This window comes from Carlito syrichta, unplaced genomic scaffold, assembly GCF_000164805.1.
Source record: "Carlito syrichta isolate Samal-C Ts95f unplaced genomic scaffold, Tarsius_syrichta-2.0.1 Scaffold304337, whole genome shotgun sequence".
NCBI lineage: Eukaryota > Metazoa > Chordata > Mammalia > Primates > Tarsiidae > Carlito > Carlito syrichta.
This window is the reverse complement of record NW_007248433.1, coordinates 1,036,715-1,056,377: the sequence shown is the minus strand read 5'-3', so window position 1 is coordinate 1,056,377 and position 19,663 is coordinate 1,036,715. Positions and strand designations below refer to the sequence as shown.

The 19,663-nt window shown below is 59.5% G+C and overlaps 2 protein-coding genes across 2 annotated transcripts in view; one reads left to right on the top strand and one right to left on the bottom strand.

Moving 5' to 3' along the window:
* KLHDC4 (kelch domain containing 4) overlaps positions 1-4,977 on the top strand; it is a 41,381-nt gene extending 36,404 nt beyond the window's left edge. Inside the window, exons 7-10 of the mRNA XM_021713200.1 lie at positions 1,348-1,556; positions 3,241-3,637; positions 4,274-4,405; positions 4,549-4,977. Of these exons, the coding sequence (XP_021568875.1) occupies positions 1,348-1,556; positions 3,241-3,637; positions 4,274-4,405; positions 4,549-4,565 (755 nt within the window). The 3' untranslated portion in view covers positions 4,566-4,977. The remainder of the gene's footprint in view (positions 1-1,347; positions 1,557-3,240; positions 3,638-4,273; positions 4,406-4,548) is intronic.
* A 7,828-nt stretch (positions 4,978-12,805) lies between these two features.
* The window catches only part of LOC103262115 (junctophilin-3), a 94,761-nt gene continuing 87,903 nt past the window's right edge, over positions 12,806-19,663 (bottom strand). Inside the window, exons 5-6 of the mRNA XM_021713202.1 lie at positions 19,308-19,662; positions 12,806-14,272 (exon numbers count right to left, since the gene is read on the bottom strand). Of these exons, the coding sequence (XP_021568877.1) occupies positions 14,192-14,272; positions 19,308-19,662 (436 nt within the window). The 3' untranslated portion in view covers positions 12,806-14,191. The remainder of the gene's footprint in view (positions 14,273-19,307; position 19,663) is intronic.

Sequence of the window (19,663 nt, the reverse complement as noted above, 5' to 3'; positions counted from 1 at the left end):
CTGCACTCCAGTCTGGGTGACAGAGTGAGACTCCAACTCAAAAAAAAAAAAAAATGTATGTGTTCCTGCTAAAGAGCAAGTGAATGATACTAGGATGTGGAATTCTAGAATGTGCATCCGCAGTGTCCTCGGGAAGCCAGGGAGAGGCCCCTTCAGGACACAACAGCCTGTCTTGGGATCGGAAGGCTGGACAGGACCCAGGAGACTGGTGGGGCTGGAACTGCTTCTGTGACTCACCCAGGTTCTTCCACCTCCCTGTGGGGACATTGTGCACAAAGCAACTTTAGTTCTCCTTGCTCTGGAGCTCTCAGACCCAGGCCTCAGGAGTGCTCTTGCCACACGCTGCTTGTTGCCGCTCCAGGCTGCTGCCGCACCTTCAGGGCTGACGGGTACAGACGTGGCCCCTGCGGGAGTAAGCCATCCTGATGTGTCCACACCAGGGACTTGGACTCTGCACCAGGCAGGGTGGCCCCAGCCCCTTGGGAAGCAGCACGTCTCGCCCTGACTGTGCACTGTGGCTGATGCTGGCTTCTTGTCTGCTCCTCAGACCAGCCACATGCTGCCCGTAAGGCATGGGGCCAGGGGCGTGCCTGCATGGGTGTGGCCAGGTGCCACTGGACAGTGTGCCAGAGAATCCTGCTGCTGGCTGCACCCACTTGCCTGCCAGTAGAGAGCAAGGGAATGCGTTAAGGACGAGAAGGCCCTTGAGAGCTGCCAGGACAGCCCAGGACCTCAGTTTTTTTTTAATGTTCATTAAAGAAAAAAAAAAAATCTCGATTTTTTTTTTTTTCCCCCCCCGCTGAATGTGGGGAAGATTCCCCCACACATCTTGCTGGTGCTACCAGAAGGTCATCGCCTTCCTCATGCATGTTCCCAGAAAGCAGTGTGACGTAGACGTCCTGGGGACAGCTCGTGTCGCAAGGGTCCTGGTGGGATAAGCTGGGAGGGCCTGGCACAGGCTCTGCCAGAGCCATGCAGTGCCGTGGATGAAGGGTCCTTGCGGTCCGGGCTCCCCATGAAGTCAGAGGTGGCTGTGTCTGGTGTGCGCATGCTTCTGTCTCCTCCCTGCCGTTAGCTGTGACTGGAGACTGCCCATGGGCAGAGTGTCGGGAGTGCGTGTGGGAAGGTTCTGCTGCTGCCCGCTGAGTCTTGAAGATTGGACCTCAGGGCCGCTGAGTGGTCTCTGCTCTGTTTTTCTGCAGAGAGCAGAAAGCGCCCTTGGGTTTTTACCTGCAGTCTCGTGTTGTTCACGTCTCCCATCCCCAGGGCCCCTGGGGTCCTGGGCTGTCCTGGCAGCTCTCAAGGCCCTTCCCTCCCTTAACTCATTCCCTTGCTCTCTACTGGCAGGCAAGTGGGTGTGGACTCGGATGAACCCTTCAGGTGTCAAGCCCACTCCAAGGTCTGGCTTTTCAGTAGCCATGGCGCCAAATCACCAGGCGCTGCTCTTCGGAGGTGTCTGTGACGAGGAAGAGGAGGAGAGCCTGGAGGGAGACTTCCTCAATGACCTGTACTTCTATGATGGCTCGAAGAACCGCTGGTTTGCGGGACACCTGAAGGTGGGGCTGCCTTGAGCATGTGCACTGTAGTGCGTGACCCCTATGGGGTCGCAGTGTCTGGCCTCTGATGACCATGAGCCCATTGGAGGGGTGTTCTTATGTCTGTGTGGCCTGGGTGACTAGGCCTGGAAGCCCTTGCTTATGGCGTTACCCCAACCCCCGGCCTGTCCTGGGTGCCAGTGCTGCTGTTGTCTGGTCAGTTACTGGCCTGGTCCATCACTGGTCAGGGAGCCGCCCAGGGCCATCCAGGTCCCTGTCTGAGGAGGGGTTGTGAGAGCTTCTGGTAGAGCTGTGCCTCTGTGGCACTTGAGCTTGGCCTTGGTCTCCTGTCACCATCTTTACTGTCCTTGTAGGCACTAGCTATTGACTGAGGCCAGCCTGATGCAGACACAATAGCAGTGACAGTGCTGGAAAGGGGACCTCCCCGGTCAGCTCTGGAGTCTGCGTGGCTGTATCACACCAGCCAGACTCAGAGTGGGCCCATGGCCAAGGAAGTTCGTCCAGATTCATGGCTGAGTGTCGTGGCACCTCTGGTGGATCCGGTGGACATGCAGGCTCCTGTGTGAACTTATTCCTCTGTGCTTTTCCTCATGGATGGAATTGCTCCAGACATAGACTATGCCAGTCTCTCCTGTGGCTTTTCAGAGAGGTTGAGCCCTGTAGGAGAGTGCTGCTGTGGTTCTCAAGCTTCTTGATCTCGGGACCCTAGGGCGCCTTCTGTATGGTGACTTTGTTGCAGTTTCAGATGCAAGGCAGGTACAGGAGTGCCCAAATGTGGATCTGACTCCAGGGTGACCTGGGGGACATGATCATTGCCAAACATGAAAATCACTTGGTGGATGTCTTTTTGTATGGTGGCAGCATTCTGTGAGATGGTGAAGGTGGTGATGGAAGGGTCCAGACTTGCCCTGCGATGCAGCCAGGGATGTGGACAGAGAGGGATGGCCTAACCCGAGAATGCATAGGGGAAATGGTGACGAGGCCCCTCTCTGGCCTCTTTGTCATGAATCAACCTGATTAGGGTCCTAACTCCACCGTGCCATTGCCACAGGGTGGGAGACCTGGGAATGCCGTTGGTATTTCTAGCCGCCCAGGAACCGGTGCCTGTGGACTGGGTTTCCAGGATGAGCCTCGGTCAACCAGGGGTCTGGTGGGCTTGCTTGCCTCCTGGCGCAGGTGTGGAGTGCTGCCTTGGGTGACTGGTTAGTGTGGTGACATTGTCCTATAGAGTGTGAGCCCCACCTGGGGTGACTAGTTAGCGTGGTGACCTCCTGTGGAGTGTGGAGTGCTGCCCAAGGTGACAAGTTAACGTGTCCTCCTATGGAGTGTGAACCCTGCCCGGGGTGACTAGTTAGCGTGGTGACCTTCTCTTGTGAGCCCCGCCCAGGGTGACTAGCTAATGTGGTGTCCTCCTCCTGTGGAGTGTAAACCCTGTGCAGGGTGACTAGTTAGCATGGTGACCTACTCTGTGGAGTGTGGGCCCCACTCAGTGGTGACACTGTTTCTGGCAGGAGGCCAGTTGTGTTTCCTCAGGTCCTGTGTGTGGCCACCAAGGCAATGCAGTGCACTGTCCTCGTTATGTGCTCCCCTTGTCTGTGGCTCCTGTCCCCACATCCCACTTTGCCCCATGTGTGTGCAGGGCTGTTCATGTCCCTGAAGCACTCTGTTCTTATTTTGTATCCAGGGACCCAAATCGGAGAGGAGGAGGCGTCGGCGGGGCAAGAAAGAGGAGCCAGAGACTGCAGGCCAGCAGGCGCAGGGGGGTGCCCCGGAGCCCCAGGAGGTGGTCCAAGAGGTGGTGGCCGAGGATGGGACCGTGGTCACCATTAAGCAGGTGCTCACCACTCCAGGCCCGGTGGAACAGCCTCCGTCCGAGGACGAAGACGGTGCCGAGGATGCCAGCGACCCCGTGGTGGAGCCGTGTCCTCGCTCCAATGCCATGCTGGCTGTGAAGCATGGGGTGCTCTATGTCTACGGGGGCATGTTTGAGGCTGGCGATCGCCAGGTCACCCTCAGTGACCTGTACTGCCTCGACCTCCACAAGATGGAGGAGTGGAAGGCCGTGGTGGAGACGGATCCAGGTAAGCCAGTGTGTGTAATGGGCCAGAGCCCCAGCCGTGTGTTGTGCCATCTGAGAGCCTCACAAGTGCCTTGCCTTGCCCTGGATGGTGTCCTGCCTCCATGGCTAGATGGACATCAGGCAGCAGCCCGTCATGGCACGGGGGCCCATCTGGGCTCATCCTCCTTGTCTAGGAACTAATGGGTGCGGGTTCTCGGTGGAGCAGGATGCTGACACCCACCTCTGTCTGCAGGCTGGCATGTGCCGTGTCTTTATGGCCCAGGCTGGCCCCAGCCTGTGCTCCACTCCTTCAGTCCCATCCCAGTTTATCCCAGCTGCTGCTGGACTCGAGTCACGGCCTGAGTTCTAAGATCTGAGACTAAAGATAAAGCACTCCCCTTTCTTGCCCCGGAGAACAGCCACCAGTGATGGGTAGAGCATGGCAGCAGGTGGGCCTGGCCGGCGCCCCTCAGGGGTGTGCCCTTGCCACCTCTGGTCTCTGCCCCGAAGTCCAGGGCCATGCAGTCTGTTTCCCTTGCTGGTCCAGAGGTGTCTGGGGCAGGGGAATAAGGGACCACAGCGCTGCTGGGAGGACGACTGCCTTTCCGCAGCGTCCTCAGGCCTGCTGCACCACACTAAACTGTGTTTGCTTCTGAAGATGCGCAGGAGTGGCTGGAGGAGTCAGACTCGGATGAGGACAGCGAGGTCGAGGGCGCCGAGGGCGGAGGTGAGGACGAGGACCATGACGGTGGTGATGACAGCAGTGAGGACAGCGGCGCAGAGAGCAGAGGTGAGCACGGTGGTGGGCAGGGTGGCTGCAGGTGGGGCCTGTGCACCTGAGCACAGCTCAGCCCAGGCTGCTCCCAGGGCTGCGGTTGGTGAAAGGCTTCACATTTTATCCAGTTTGTGTTGGGGTCTGACTTTGTCTTGTAGGTGTCCTGGCGAGCTGAAGCGCTTAGAGAGCCTTGGCGCCTGGAGCAGATGGACTGCTGCTGAGTGCAGGGCTTCTCTGATGCAGACCCAGGTGTCCTGCAATCCACCTGTGGGCCACTCCCTTGGCTGACTGTTTCTCTCGTCCCCATCTTCCTCCTGGGTGAGAACTCCAGCACTCGGAGCTGGTGCCACCCAGTGCTTTCTTCACTGTCTGCCGGCGACTAGGCCGCATCCGGTGGAGCTCGCCCAGGACAGCCTGGGGCCTGCCACCAAGAAGAGGAGAGTCCGAGCAGCAGCCCCGCCACAGCAGAGCTTTCTGTGTTGCCTTGGTCTAAGGCGTGGCCCTGGCCACCACACATGAAAGCAGCATGGTCTCACTCGCTCAGCCTCACTGTGTATTGCTTATAATAAATCAGACGTGAGCTGAGACACTGCGAGGGTTGTCTTCTGTGCAGTCCTCAGGTCCCTGCGGTCTGGGTGGGGCCTCTGTGCCAGCCAGGGCATGGAGCAGCCCTGGTCCCTGCCAGGCTGGGGTGAGGCCACCACAGACGGGAGGGCAAGACCGTGAGCATGAAGGCCTCTCAGGAAGCATGTTTCCATCCTGGGACACCGGGATGCATAGGGCGCAGTGGGGCTTTCCTTCTACAAACAGGATGAGCATTCTGACCACACTTATCACACTGAAAGTCGTTCCTTTGACATCTAAAAATGACCAAAAGGTGGTCTTTTGGGGCTTGTGCACACGGCCCTGGTTCTCTTTAAGGGAGGGCTGGCTGGCCGCTCTGTGCTGTGTGTCCCCCGACAGGAAGCTCTTGGTGGTGCAGCTGGGACCTGGGCTCTCTCACTGCGGTATGGCCTTCGGGGGGAGGTGGTGGGGCCACCTCCTTTGCCTCTTGAGCTCAGGGTTGGCACTTGCAAAGTGACAGGAAGGGCAGCTAAAGGGAAGGCCCTTCGCCATCCCTACGTGGCCCCCACGTGGTGTCCCTGTCCAGCCTCCTGGCTCTGAGCAGCAGCTCCCTTGCCAGAGGCCTGTGGTGTGCTGACAGCTGGCAGTGCCTGCTCAGTCTCACCCTGGAGGACCACCTCGTTTGCTTAATTGGCTCAGGAGGTGAGCCTTGGACACATACTGGAGCACGTCTCTCTCGTTCAACTTCAGTATCTGACCAGCAGGAGTTTGGGGTTCTTCCTTTTCTCTTTTTGGGTCAGCACAGCCACTGCCATCCCATCTCCACCTGGGCATCACAGCATGGGAAGCCCTCCCTTGGGCACGGCCAGCCTTGGCCAGTGGGAGCTGTGATGGAAAGGATGAGAAGCTGACTTGCAGGGTGCACCCCTGGCCCCTCAGCTGTGTGTTCTCCCAGTGCCGGCTTGGCCAGAGAAAGCTGGATCCCAGGAACAGAGGCTTCAGGGGTGCAAACTCTGTGACTTGCCTCACAGCGGCATGTGCCCAGCTCCCCTGGGTACAGCCCACCATCCGGGAAGGCTCAGTGGGCGTTGGTGGGTGGCACTGAAGCTGCCCAGACCCCACCCCTCCTGTTGATGTGACCTCATTTGACTTCCTACTGGACTGGAGAGCTGACCTGACACAGGCTCTGTCACTGCCTCTGCGGTCCTCCTGCCTGTTGTCTGCACGCTGGTGGTGCACACGGGGAAACCCTCCAGTAAGGCTGCCGAGCACTGCTTGTTTCCGGAGGCAGAGCCAGCCTTGGGGTCGGCTGGGGCTGCATGTGCAGCCTGTAGGGTCAGCAGGGCTACCTGACCTCAGCCTTGTGTGCGCCCTGAATGCTGGACACTTGGTCTTTTTCCAGCATCCTGGGCTGAACTGGCTGGAAGGTCCATGGCAGGTAGAGAGGCTGGAGTGAAGGCAGCCACGTCCGTGGTGTCGCTAGGCCCAGGCCTACAGGTTCTGGCTGGCCTCCCTGCCCACCCCACCCTGTCCCACCGATAACCCGGGTGGTGTGGCCACTTTGTTCTCCCTTCTGCTCTTGGTGGACGTGAGTGGAAGTTCTCGTCGGCTCAGTGCCTTCGTTTCTCATCAAAGACCACCTTCCTTCAGAGAGGGCTATGACCACATGGGACTTGAAGGAAGAAGATGCCTTTGCATCAGTGAAGTTGAACGAGAAATGATGAAAGTCCCAAAGAGGAAACCTCTGGTATGCTTTCTGTGTGGGAAGTGGTGTTCTGTCCATGAGGTTATTCCTAAAGATTTGGTTTTCATGAAAGAGGGTGATCAGAACTCAAAAGGATTAAATAAACAGGCTTTTTTTGCAGGGAGCAGCATCTGCTGGACTTGCTGTGATTATGATGCCACTCAGGCACCCCTAAATATGGAACCATGGGGGGCAGGGCCATGTATGGGATGGGGTCGCCCTCAGAATACCTCTGTGCTGCTCTGTCTGCCAGAGGCTGACACGTGAGACTAATGCACTTGGTGCTCAGACAGCTACCACAGTCACCCATGGCTGGCCTCCGTTCCCCTGAACCACTGGGTAAGGCTGTGTTCAGAATCTGCCAAGGGAGCGCACGACAGGACACTGCGTTCTTGCCTGGCTCTGTGCTGTGGCAAGCTGCTTGCTGGGTGAAGCCTTCCTCTGGACAGCCCTGCCCCTTCCTGCCCCATGGCCCCTGTGGACACCAGCTGTGGGGAGGGGGGGCCAGGTGAGGAAGAAGCCTGCCAGCAGGCCACAGCTCCCGAGGGCTCGTGAGTTGTCTGTGGGTCACCCAGCTCTCCATCCTCCTGGCTTCCATGGGCAGCTAAACTGGCTGTGTTGACTGCACTGTGTTGCCATGGATGTAGGGTGAGTGGCCAAGGCAGTGGGCTTCTTGGAATTGGGTTGGATTGGATGAAAATCAAGGGAACCAGTCATTGGGCTTGGAAATCCTTGTAGTGTAAAGCTGTTTTTGTTGTTTGTTTTAGATGTTGACAGCACTGTTTGTTGCAGTTTGACATCTTCTGATTTTTTTTTTAACTGAATTGATACAAGCAGGAAGTCTCCGAGCAGGTGACAATTAGAAATTCATCACGCTGCCAAATACTAGAAGCAGCCTGTTGGTGAGAGATGCCCACTCCAGTAGGTGGCCAGGGGTTGCAGGGAGCTTCTGCCCATGTGAGGGAGGGGCCGGTACATGAGAGTCCCAGTAGCTGAGAGCCATCCTGGACCCCCAGTCATATGGACCCTGTCCAGGGAGGGCAGCTGTTCCCAGCCCAATGGGAGAATGACCGGGCGCTCACACAGTTTGGCATCTGTCTGCCATTCATGTGCGTAGTTAAGGAACCTTCTAGTGACTCCATTCCCAGGAGGTTAAAGTTGGGAAGCAAGGCTGGGGAAGCCGCTGGCCACTGGTCAGTCTGGTTTTATGAGCTCAGGTGTCTCCCAGCACGGATTGCAGCCCCCTTTGTTTTGTGCAACAAGAGCTGCAGTGGTGCCATCTATGCAGGCCATGCCTGGTCACTGGGGCTCTGACCATTGTGTCCCGAGCACATGTGCAGTCCCTGCAGGATGCTGGCACACCTATCACGGCTGATGGCCATGGTGCAGGGACCGAGATGACCCAGCTTCCCCGAGGCCAGCCCCAGGCCCCACGGGCTGCAGACTCCCCAGGAGGCTGCCTACGGGCTGCCTACGGGCTGCCTACTAGGTGCTGAGCACCCATGGGAACCTAGGGCTGGAGTTTAAGGAAGCTACATGCTAGACCATGTCGTGGGGTCCTCGTGGGCAGAGCCTGCTGCTCTGGTTCCTTTTGTGTCCTCTGTCACTCACTGTGTGGCAGACAAAGGGCTGTGCTGCCTGTCCTGCAGGGAGGCCCCCACGTGAGAGACCCAGGCCAGGGAGTATGCCACAGCCACCACTTGGTGAGTGATGGCAATGTCTGATTGCACGGAAATGCAGGCACAGGCACGCCGGCAGCTGGTTCAGATGGCGTTCAGGGTGCTTTTCCTGCTCGCAACATCCAGAGCCTCAAGTGTTACCAAGGGCTACTGCCGGGCGGCACGCTGAGCTCCTCAGGAAGGTCGCACATGCCCGCTCGTGGCTCTGGCAGCAAGAGAGACTGGAGTGGAGACGCGGGTTATGAACAAGCGAGCCAGCTCTCCTGAGTGGATGATGCTGCTGCTTACCAGGTGAAATACATAGTCACGCTATGGTTATATTCATTACGGAAGATGCTTTCATTTCTGTTTTCTAAGTAACCAAGCTATTTTTCCACCTAAAAGAACAGAAGAAACGCCAAGTCACTTCATTGATAGGAAAAGTCAGAATATGGTTGTCATTCCCTTTTTGTCAATGTACCCAGTGACTGCTCTACTAGGGCTCGGTCCACGTGTACCAGGGGAAGGTGAGAGGTGTGCAGGAGGATCCCCAGAGCCTCCCAGGAGGGCTCGGTGAGGGATGGCCTCATGGTGTGGGTGGGGCAGGTTCATGTGGCCACCTCAGTGGCTAGAGCAGGCCAGCCAGGCCCTGTGGGAGGGCACATCCTTGGGTGTGGTGTGCGGTGCAGAGCAGAGTCTAGCTGGAGAAGTCAAGGCTAGCTCGGCTTGAGGGCTGGCAGTGGGCGGGGCATCTTGTTCATGTGAGCTGCTGCTCGTGCTCAGCATGCCCCAGACTGTGTCGGCTGCAGGGCTGTGCCCTGACCTCAGGGCTGGGGAGTGTGGCCATCACTTTCCCACAGAGCTATGCTCCGTAGGGGTAGCTCACTCAGGGCCATGTGGGAGAGGTAGGGACGGGCCTCAGCCAGGGGCTGGGCCCCAGCAGAAGGGCTGGGCATGCCCCGTGCCCTCATACCTGTCTCTCTTCAGCCTGATCCCAAAGTCAGGGAAGCCCCCAGGGTAAAGGATACCAGCCCACCTTGCTGACCAGTGCTGCCTTTTCCTAGAGCAAGGGTGGTCCAGGAAGTCCCCGGGTGGAGATGAATTGATTGGTCTGAGCCCATGAGCCGTGCACATGCTGTCACCTGGTAGGGTTGAATCCAGCATCCGGGAACCCTTGGTCTGTTCCCATGCAGTCATGCAGGAAGCTCTGGGCCCCAAAGGCCAACCTGATCGTAGGGGACAGAACTTTCTCATGACCAGCCTCTGGCAGAGTCAAGGAGCAGACATGGTGTTGGCCTGTTCAAGGGGACAGCCCGGCTGCTGGTCTGACCTTAGTTGGATGATGACCAAGTTGAGTAGAACAGTCTTCCAACAGGTGCTGCCAACAGGGATGAGGAGGATGGGGGTCCCGCCAAGCCCCCGTCACTGCCACAGCCTGGGGTCGAGGCAGCTTCCTTGGTGTGGGCTGCGACTGTCCCCAGGCAGTGGTGGCATTGCTGGAGACCTGCACAGACACAGCAGGAAGGACAGTGGACAGGATTGAGTTCACGTGAGGACAGGTGGGCGGCCGGGCCCCCATGATGTGCGTGGCTGACCTAGGTGCCCGTCTCAGACCAGAAGTGAGGCTGGTGTGTAAAGGTGCCCTGCAGCCAACCCCAAGGCCTGGTGACCTGGGCCCCAGCGCCCAGATGTACTTTGGTCTGTCCCTGCAGGGTCTTCTGCTCCTTGGAGGCTTAAGATCAAGCTGGGAAGGGAGGTGGAGACCATGGTCATGTCAGGCGCTTCCACTTTGGATCCACAGAGACACGGGTTCTGGAAATGCATGTGTTCCTAGCTGGTGGCTCAAGTGGTGAGAACACCTGCCCACCCCCAGATAACTGCTCCCTGTCCTGGTTGTCACCTGCCCCTGGGCGCCGGCTGCGCCTCTGTGGCCTTCAGCCTGGGCACCACAAGGCAACGGTATTGCCTTGAGCCCGTGTGGCCCCCGGTCTGGTGCCACTCCGCCTTCTCAGACACCGCATGTTCTGTAGTTCACAGTTTCTAGGTGTCGGGATACTGTGTAAAAATAGTTTGGCTTTATTTTTTTAAAACAAAGGTAGCTGTACTTTTTCTTCTTTTTTAAGGCTGAGTTCTAGCAACACTTCTCAGCACGTGGAGACAGGTTTTCTCAGCCTCACTGCATTGACTGCGTTGCCTCATGTGACTGGGCCTGGGCCAGAGAACAAGGCTATGCGGACGTCCAAGTGGTTGACAGCTCTGCTCTCTGGGTCTTGGTCTAGAGTCTCGGTCCTGTCACTGAGGAGGCGGCAGATCCTCGCCCCAGGCGAGATTTAAGATGCCACGCCGAAGTGACAGTTGTGATGTTGACTCGGCATGCAATAGGAGGCCTATCCACAGTACCCAGGAAAGATAGTCACGTGGCATGTTCAGCTGTGGGAACACATCTTAACGCCACCAGCACCTTCAGATGACATTTCTGAGACTGACGGCAGGCGAGGCTGGCAAGAGAGGACACAGGGTAATCTAGAAATGGTGGATGGCCCTTCCCCTGCCCATCTGGAAAGGGTTTTACTGCGTCATGAAAATGGAAGGCACACTGTCCTGTGGAGGGTCTGGGGGACGTCAGAGGTCTTGGGTGGGTGGCCCAGAAACAGCCCAGGGACTGACACCTCAGAGAGCAGCTGGGGCCTTGGGGCCTCCCTCCACAGGTCCAGGTGGGTGGGAGATGGCTCGGAGAGATGACACTGGTGTAAGAATATTGGAGTTCTTGAAAGGACCACCCAAAACCCAGACTAAAGTCTGCACAAAACACCTTTCCTTTCTCCCCCCAGAGACACCCCATGGCAGGCCTGCAGCGCCTTGGGCTGATAGCCAACCACTCCGGTCCGGTGACTCTGGCACCATCTCCCTTGGATGGGGTGGCCGTGTGAATGTGCAGCCTGGGACCCTTAGCTAAAGGGAGCAGGTGTGGTCACAGCCAGGCCCTCCCGTGATGTGCATGGCTGACCTGGGTGCCTGTCTGGACCTGTGCCATGCCCCGAGGGAGGTAGCGGCTGGTGCCCCATGGCTGGCTTCATACCTGTCTGGGGATCTGGGTTAGTGCCTGCAGGGAGGAGCTCGCTACCTGTGAGGTGAGTGCTTGCTCACACCCACACACTGGGGCTTCCAAGGAAGAGTGTGTCTGGCTCTGGGGTGAGGCTGGGTCACCTAGGATGCCCATCAGGATACCCTCCCCCCGCCCATGGTCTAGGGAATAGGTGTCAACCTTGGCAGCTGCCCTGGCCTTCCTGTGCTGCCATCATCTTGTACGCTCCTCTGGTTTATGCAACAAGTGCCTGATCTGTCTTTGGGAACCAGTGTGCTAATGATAATGAGCTTTTGCCTCCAAGAGTGGAGGAAGAGAACTGCCCAGGTGCCCAAAGGTGCCCTGATAAACTTCCAAAGGCACAAGTCATCCCCGGTGCAGAGTCCTCACGTTTCTAAGTGACATGCATGGGGGCCTTCTCCAGCCTTGCGGTTTAGGGCCGAGTGTGGGTTTGCAAGAGTGGGAGCCGCAAGCCTGGGGCGGCGAGCTGCCCCCATCCCTGCTGTACCAGGCTATCAGCTCAAGAAGGCGCTTGCTCGCCTGCCTCCAGGTGCAAGCAGCAGCATGGAAGGGGACCAAGAGGCTGCTCTAAGTATGAAGCGAAGCTCGTCAGTGCTCCACGCGCTGTCCTGCTCTGACTGACCCCTGTGCACATCCCACTCAACGTGATGCATCTGCCAGGACCTCAAGGAGGGAAGTGGGGGTGGAGGGGGGTGCCTGGGAGGAGCGACTGGCACCTGTCAGGAAGGCGGATGAGGCTGCAAGGCTGTGGGTCTGGGGAGTGGCCTCTCGAATCGCCCGGTCTGGTGGCAGCTGGAGCCTTGCCCCTGGAGTCCCTGGGACCCAGTGCACGTCAGTCTTGGTTGCACCTGCTCGAAATGCCCTGGACTGGGGAGACGGCCCTACCCTCCGCACACATGTGGGGCTCAGCAGGCTCGAACTGGTGTTCTCAGCTGTGAAGCCAGCGGTACGGAGTCCCACAGTCTATGCGCAGGGCTCAGTTTTATGCCCTTTTGTGTGCATCTTGCGTTGCGTGTCAGTGTGCTTTCATGAGTGCCGGGTGCCTCGTGCCACGTGCTCACTGGCATGTGCAGCAGCCTGTGGTCTCTACAGACGGAATCACAAACAGACCCCAGCACGGGGGTTCTGGGCACTGCAAAGAGCAGGAGTCTATTTGGCTCACTTCAGGTCTGCAGTGACAACCTGAGAGTAAAAAGAGAATGGAGCGGGAAGAGGTACGAAAAGTTGGTGCTTCCCCTAGAACGCAGCGTGACCAGAAACGTATGTGCGGCCGACACCCTCCACGGTCCCCCAGACCAGGCTGACTGCTGGGGGGGCGGGACACGGAAAACAACAAAACGGAATTAACTGGAACATGCTCTAGTCTTTAGTTTATTTCTGGTTAAAAATATAGCAATCCAGTGCAGTGTAGTAAAGAAATCTGCTTGAAAGGTAGCAGAGAAACAGCTAGACATAAGCAAAGCAAGGCAGGGTCCATGGCGGCTGTACCCAGAAGACTGGACGGGGGCCGCTGGGCGCTCCCGGGTGCAGAGGCCTGCCATGGGCGTGCCCGGACCCCTCAGACACGCCCACACAAGGGCCGGGCCATGGGCGTGCGGACATCCTGGCAAACCTCGTTCTTGTGGGGTGATGGAATGACCCTGGTGGAGAAGGCAGAAACAGAAGGAGCCTGTTTTTGTTTGACCGAAACAAGGTACGTGGTACATTTGGGGAGAGATGTGGGATATGCTACGATTCTCTGGATGTCTCAAGTTTCAGCTGCTTTCCTGTCCCGGGACCAGGCCCGCTCTGGCAAGCGCTGAGGCATCTGGAAGGAATATGCATATCTGTTAGGGAAGTTGAGGCAGGCACGTACGAAAATGGGAAAACCCGTGGAGGTCAGTAACCACCAGGGAAGGGACCCTCACGGGCCCTCCCTGCCAGGGACACGGAAGCCTGCACCCACAGGCTGCACATGGTGCACAGATGCCATGTGCACGGGTCCAGGCATGGGGCGGCCGCCCCCGCATCGTGGCCCCGCCCCCCATGCCCGCAGCACAGCCCGCGGCTTCCCTGGGGTCTAGGAGGACAGCTGAGTGGGCACACAATGAGTGGACAACGGACAGTGGAAGAAATCGGGACTTGGCTTAAGACTCAGTGTGGGGAGTCGGCCTCCCGCGGAGGCCAGGGGCAGTGCCGAGAAGAGGGGCCACCGTCTGTTTCACGGGAAGAGAGGAGGAGGCCTGTCTCCCCTCTTCCTCAAGGTTGCAGCACAGGAAAGTAGAAAAAGGCCGCTGCTGCCGCCCGGGGGAGGGACACCCTGTCCCCCACGCCTCCCGCCATGCCTGTCACCGACTCCTCCAGACAGAGAGGAAGCAGTCATCGACCGTCCGCGTCTGACGGGAGCGGCACCCCCGTGCCTGGCGCTGTCCAGAAGTGTGATGACAATGACGAGGGTCCGTGCCGATTTGCCGGGATCCTCTCCTCCCCCCGTCGCGCTGGAGGGTCTGCGTGCTGGCCGCCTTCTGCCATGCCACACAGCAGAGTTGTACAAGCAAAGAATTTGGCTAAAATCCAAAAAACATCACCCAGAAAAAAAGGCAAACTGTGAGTGATATACCCAATCACGTTCTTCTGTGGAAAGACTTGGAGTTGGTGGACCGTCCGTGGCGGGACCGCTCCCTTTTGTCGTTTTGCTTTGAATGTTCCCTTTGTGGACACCGTTAACGTTTGCGATGGTGACAATCTCGTCAGATGAAAAAGTTAATAAACAAAATGGCAACTCCAATGTTGAGCAGGATCACCATGACCACCAGGATTGGCGCCGAGCCCTGGAACACACAGAGGAGAGGTGAGTTGCAGGCGGGGGTGACGCCATCCTGGCCGCCAGACTCGTGGTTCCGTGAGGGCGAGGGGCGTTTTAGAAGTGGCCAGACAGCACATGTGGGCCCTTCAGAACAGAAGCCCTTCGGTCCACAATGGGGCCACCTGCCCGCATGCCCGAGTCTCTCCCTGTGCCCTTGGGAAGAATCACCCAGGTCTCTCAGCGTCCCGGCACCTGCTTCATTTTGCTAATCAGCAGAGGCCCCGCTGCGCGGCACTGGGATTCGGGAGCACTGTAACTGGAGTCTGAGGGGCACCTCGGCTGCCACGGCCAGCGTCAGATGTGGGCCCTCACCCCCGCCTCCCCCGCAGCATGGCCCTGAACTCCAGCAGAGGCTCCCTGTCCTCGAGACACACCTGCCCATAAAACCCTCTTCCCGTACCCTGGGACTGCCCTGGGTGGCACTGTGCTGACTGCAGGCTGCCTTGGCCTCTGGTGGTCACCCCCCAGTGCTCCTGCAATGGCCTCTGCCCAGAGAAGCTGTACCGCCTCCACGGACCTGTGTGGGCCCCGGGCTCCCACTTCAGCCACGCAGCTCGGGCGCTGCTGTAGGGTTGTCCGCTGGCAAGGGTGAGAGGTGGCCTGGCCCTCTTGGTGGGCCTGGGAGGGTAGCTGGGAGTTCCCACCCCACAGGACAGTCGCTCCTGGATGCAAGGTGTTGGCACGACTGGTGAACAGGGTTGGAGCCTCCTGGAAGGTGGAATGGGGCACCCCTGCAGCCAGCCGTGGGTCGGCTCCCAAGAGGACTCCGGTCTTGACGCTCCTGCCATGCTCTGCTTCTAGTGACAGGTGGACATGACCCCACTGGGGAAAAGAGCCCCGTGTACCCAAGGCTGAGGCTGCCTGGTCCATACAGCCCCTCCCTCCCCAGAAGCAGAGATGACCTACTTCTGCACAGTGTAGACAGGGCTTGTCCTGAAGGTCTCAGGCCGCCCCATCCCTAGGGACAGCCCCCCCCCACAGGCTGACTTTCCACAGACTCCAAGGTCCCAAACAGCCCTTGTGTGTTCAGATCTCAAAGACATGACGGGCTGGCTTTCCCAGTTGAAGCAGATGCCCGTGTGTCAGGCGAGTCCCGTGCAGGCCTGAGGCAGCAGCCATGGCGGGAACCTGACGTGCCCCCTTGGGAGGAAACGCCTTCTCCCTGGGCTGCAACCGACTACCCCTCTTCAAGTGAGACACACACAGGCTGGTAGTTCCCCAAGACTAATAAGAAGTGCCCGTGACCCAGCAGCCCCCTCCTGGGTGTAGACCATGGGACACAAACTGCGTATCCCCCAAACATCATGCATGCTCACACGGCATGAGTCGGCACTGCCAGAGTGCAGGCATGCCAGGCGTCCACCCCAGGTGGCTGGGAAATGGCGTGGTCCCCACATGGGGCAGTGCTCAGCCCTGAGGAGCAATGGTCTGTCACATGCCTTAACACAGAGGAACCCTGAGCCCACATGGAGTGAGAGGCCAGGCACAAAGACCACACGCTGTGGGGTCCATTCACAGGAACTGTCCAGAACTGGCAAGCCTGTTCCTGTCCCTGAGGGAAGGAGAGGTGGGAGGGCGTGCCTTCCCAGAGGCCCTCAGTGGGGGGCCGCAGCATCACCAGCCAAAACCCCTCTTGGGCTTGCAGCCCCTTCGCCCGGCACAGGTGCTATACACACTCACTAAACAACCTCCTGTCTGGCCGCCCGCCAGTTGGCGGATGCTTTTGTCCCCTGTGTCAGGTTCATCCTGCTCCCTGGGCAGTGCCCCAGCTAAGTGACATTGCCACTCAGGTGCTAGGATCCTGAGCCAGCCTCTTCACTGGGCTGCAGGCCCCAGGGGGTCCCCTTCCCCTTGGGCAGGCTCCCACCCGTCCTCTTCCGAGTCTGGGACTCCTACAGCTGTAAGACCACCCCTCTTCCTATAGTCCATGCTGCTCACAGTGGCCCCGTCCATGGCGTGGTCACAGGGGCCTCGGACATGGGGCCAGGTCTGGCGTGCTCGCCTTTGTGAGGTTTCCCAGATGACCACCCGCTCACCTGCAACCCTGCCAGCAGGCCTCATTCTGCATGGTGGTAACGGGCAGGTGGTCCTGTGTGTCCTATACCAGGTCCAGGCAGTGGCATCACACGTGGACTTGACAACAAACAACCCAGTGAGTGCATCTAACGCCCCCAGTGCAGTGGGAGAAACAGAGCTCGAGCGTTAACACCTCTGAGACCAAGACCAGACTGGCCTGCCCCACCACAGGACTTTGCCCTGCCACCCTGGGCAGTGACCCCAACTTGCTGCCTGGGCCCTTCTAGCTACTTCCCCAGACCAGGGCAAGTCTTCAGGCTGGGATTGGGCCCTGCCTGCCCTGGGCACAAGGACTTGAGAAACCATTAAACAAAAAATCTGCTTAATAGACAAGCTGGACTCCAGTCAGCAGATGGACTTGGTGGAGGGAGAAGGGTCCGAGATGGCCAGGCAGCCATGTGCAGCTGCGGCAGCCCCTGCCCACCCCCTTTTGTCCTCCCAGCAGTGACTTGAGGGGCGGAAGTGGGGGTGTGGTAGCGCCAAGGTCAGCCCTCTCTCCTCTGTGCCTGGAAATCCCCTTGGGAGTGTGGAACACCCCTGGGTGCCCGTGGGGGACGGCAGCCTGAGCCCGGCTGCTTGGCAGTGCCATAGCCATGTGGGCACTGTGACTGTTCCTCTGACAGCTGGCCAGGCCAGCACCATGAGGGCAGAGAAAGGCCTCAGCAGCAGAGCGTCCAACAGCCGGACAGACAGGGCCCATGCCCCTCCCCCGCAAAGAAAGCCCCGCCCCAGCTGGAAGGAAGCCTCAGCACTGGGCTACCTGTGGGGAGGGACAGAGCTGAGGAGTGGTCAGCGGTGCCTTCTCCGTCATCCCCAGCCGAGCCTGGGGTTCCCAGCAGGGAGCAGGTGCTCCCACTCAGTCCTCAGGCTGCTGCGAGGACATGCCCTGCCTGGCCTGGGCCCCACCGCTTTCTTCAGCCACTGTGTCCTGCCAGCTGCCTGCTGGATGGTGTGTCCTGAGCCAGCCTCTTCACTGGGCCACCCAAACCCCTTCACGGCCCACAGGCCCCAAGGGGAGCCCCCTTTCTCTTGGACAGGCTCCCTCCCATCCTGGTCCCCACACACATGCTGACCCCAGCACCAGGTGACACCCATCATTTCTCTGAGAGGGAAACGGAGGCTTGGGAACTTCCAGTAGCCTCCAGGGCCACACGGTTCACTCACTAGCAGAGCTGCAGAGAGAACCCAGGTGTCCCCTCCACGAGGACCGCACTCTGAACTGCCAGGACCCCAAGTGGACCAGAGTCCTGGGCTTAGCCATGGCTAGCAGGTCCCAGGGCACTAGGCCTGCTCTTCCCACTGCCCACCCATGCCTTCCCTGTGGGGATGTGCTGTCCAGGCCACGAGCAGCCGCGGGAGGACCTCAGGTGATGGGGGGCGCAGATGAGTATGAGCCCCCCAGCTCTGTGGCACATGGCAGGGCTCCACCAGTTGCAGCCCACCACCCTGCTGGGGCGTCAGCCCCTGCTGCAAGCCTCACTAGCTGGGGGTGCAGGTGAGGCCCCAGAAGACAGCACCCACCCCTGCTGGCAGCTCGGGAGTTGTCACTGAGAACAGTGCCCACCAAAGGCCCAGCCACTGTCCCCTAATCTTGCTGGCTATTGCGGTCGCCTCCCAGACAGGACGACTGCTCTTCCACCCCCATCACGGACCCCCAGGGAGGGGTGACCAGTACCTTGTTTGCAGACAGTGTCTGGATGCGCCATAAGCCCCAGATACCCCCTCACCACCTCCAAGAGCACAACGGCCTCCTCTCAGATGGCATTCAGGCCACCAGCCCTAGCGGGCACTCAGGGACAGGCCCAGAGCACAGTGTTGGGTCTCTGAAAGCGACAGCACTGCCGGCCAGCTTCCACGCTCTCGTGTCGACCTGAGGGAGCGTCGTCTAAAGCACCCAAAGTGCCAGTGTGTCAGGAGGCTAAAAATAGAGCCGGCCCTCCTCTCCCACCCTGCTACCGCGGCCGTTCCTAAAATAGCCGCCACATGTCTCTGGCTGCCGCGCTGGAAGATGAAGTTTTACGTGCGGGCTGGAGTCCTGGTGCCAGCAAGGACAGTGGGGAGGGGGTGCTCTCTGTGGGTATTCAGGGGAGGGGGGTGTCTTAGCATCTTAGGACCCAGACAACAGTGATGCCATGACTCCCGGGCATGGCACAGGCTGAGGAGGCCGTGGCTCCCCCGGCAGAGGGTGGGAACAGTTGCTTACCACAGCACCGAGGCTAGACCTACTGAGGTCCCTCCTGCCTGCACCCAGATGTGGGGCGTGACTGGGCCATAGCAGGGGTGTGGAGCCCCACTAGGCTGGCCCTGCCCGTGCCTGGGCCCCCAGCCCTTCCATCCCGAGTCCTTCTGTCAAGGGAGTGGAGCGCTTCTGGGCTGACGGGTGGGAGCCATGGGGGCAGGGTCCCCTCTGGGTGTCATTGCGCCGTGCAGACCCCAGGCCTGCAGCTCTGAGTGTGGCCAAAGCGGGCTGCTCATTCCTCCAGCCCTTAGGATGGGGCTGTCGGTGAGCTTAAGTGAGTCTCCCCAGGGCACGCACGACAAGTCTAGACACCACCCCTGTGCCCCAGCTGCCAGGCCCTGCAGTCCTCCCAGGACACAGGACACTCAAAAGCCGTGACGGCGACGGCTGAAAGTAATAGGACCTCGGCCCAGGAGCGGCCGAGGCTGAGTGATTTGGGAAGCTTCTGAACACCCCCATGCCCCCACGTGCTACAGCCAGGAGTGGCCCTCTCGGATGTGTCTGCAGGCAGCATGACCCCCACCTGGCTTCCTGAGGGGAGGGCCCCCTGCCATCGCCTGAGAGCCACCCTCCTGGCTGTACCCCGCACCCCTGCAGCGACAAGCGGAGTGGAGCCCTGGACGGAGAGCCTGGTGGTGAGGGCACAGGGAGACAGGACCCGACCCCGCCAGCTGCTGCCACTCACCGTGCTGGCCTTGAGCTCGTCCACGGTCTCCTCGTCGGACTCCAGCGCCACAGGCAGGGACTTCTGGGGCGGGGAGAAGGTCAGGTCCCAGCGCAGCAGCCGGGGCTCGGCGCGGCCCCCCAGCCGCAGGCTGTCCAGTTTCTGCACCGCGGGCTCTGTGGAGGAGGCCGGCCGGAGGCTCTCCTTGTTCTGGGACTTGGCCCTCAGTCTCTGCGCCCCGAAGCCCCGGTCCTCGGCACGGTGGTCCTCCGCGGCCCGGCCGGCGCCACCCTTGCCGTAGCGCCTCTTCTGGAGGTGCGCCTCTTGCGTGTAGGCATCCCTACGCAGCAGCGGCTTCATCTCCATCTTGTAGTTGC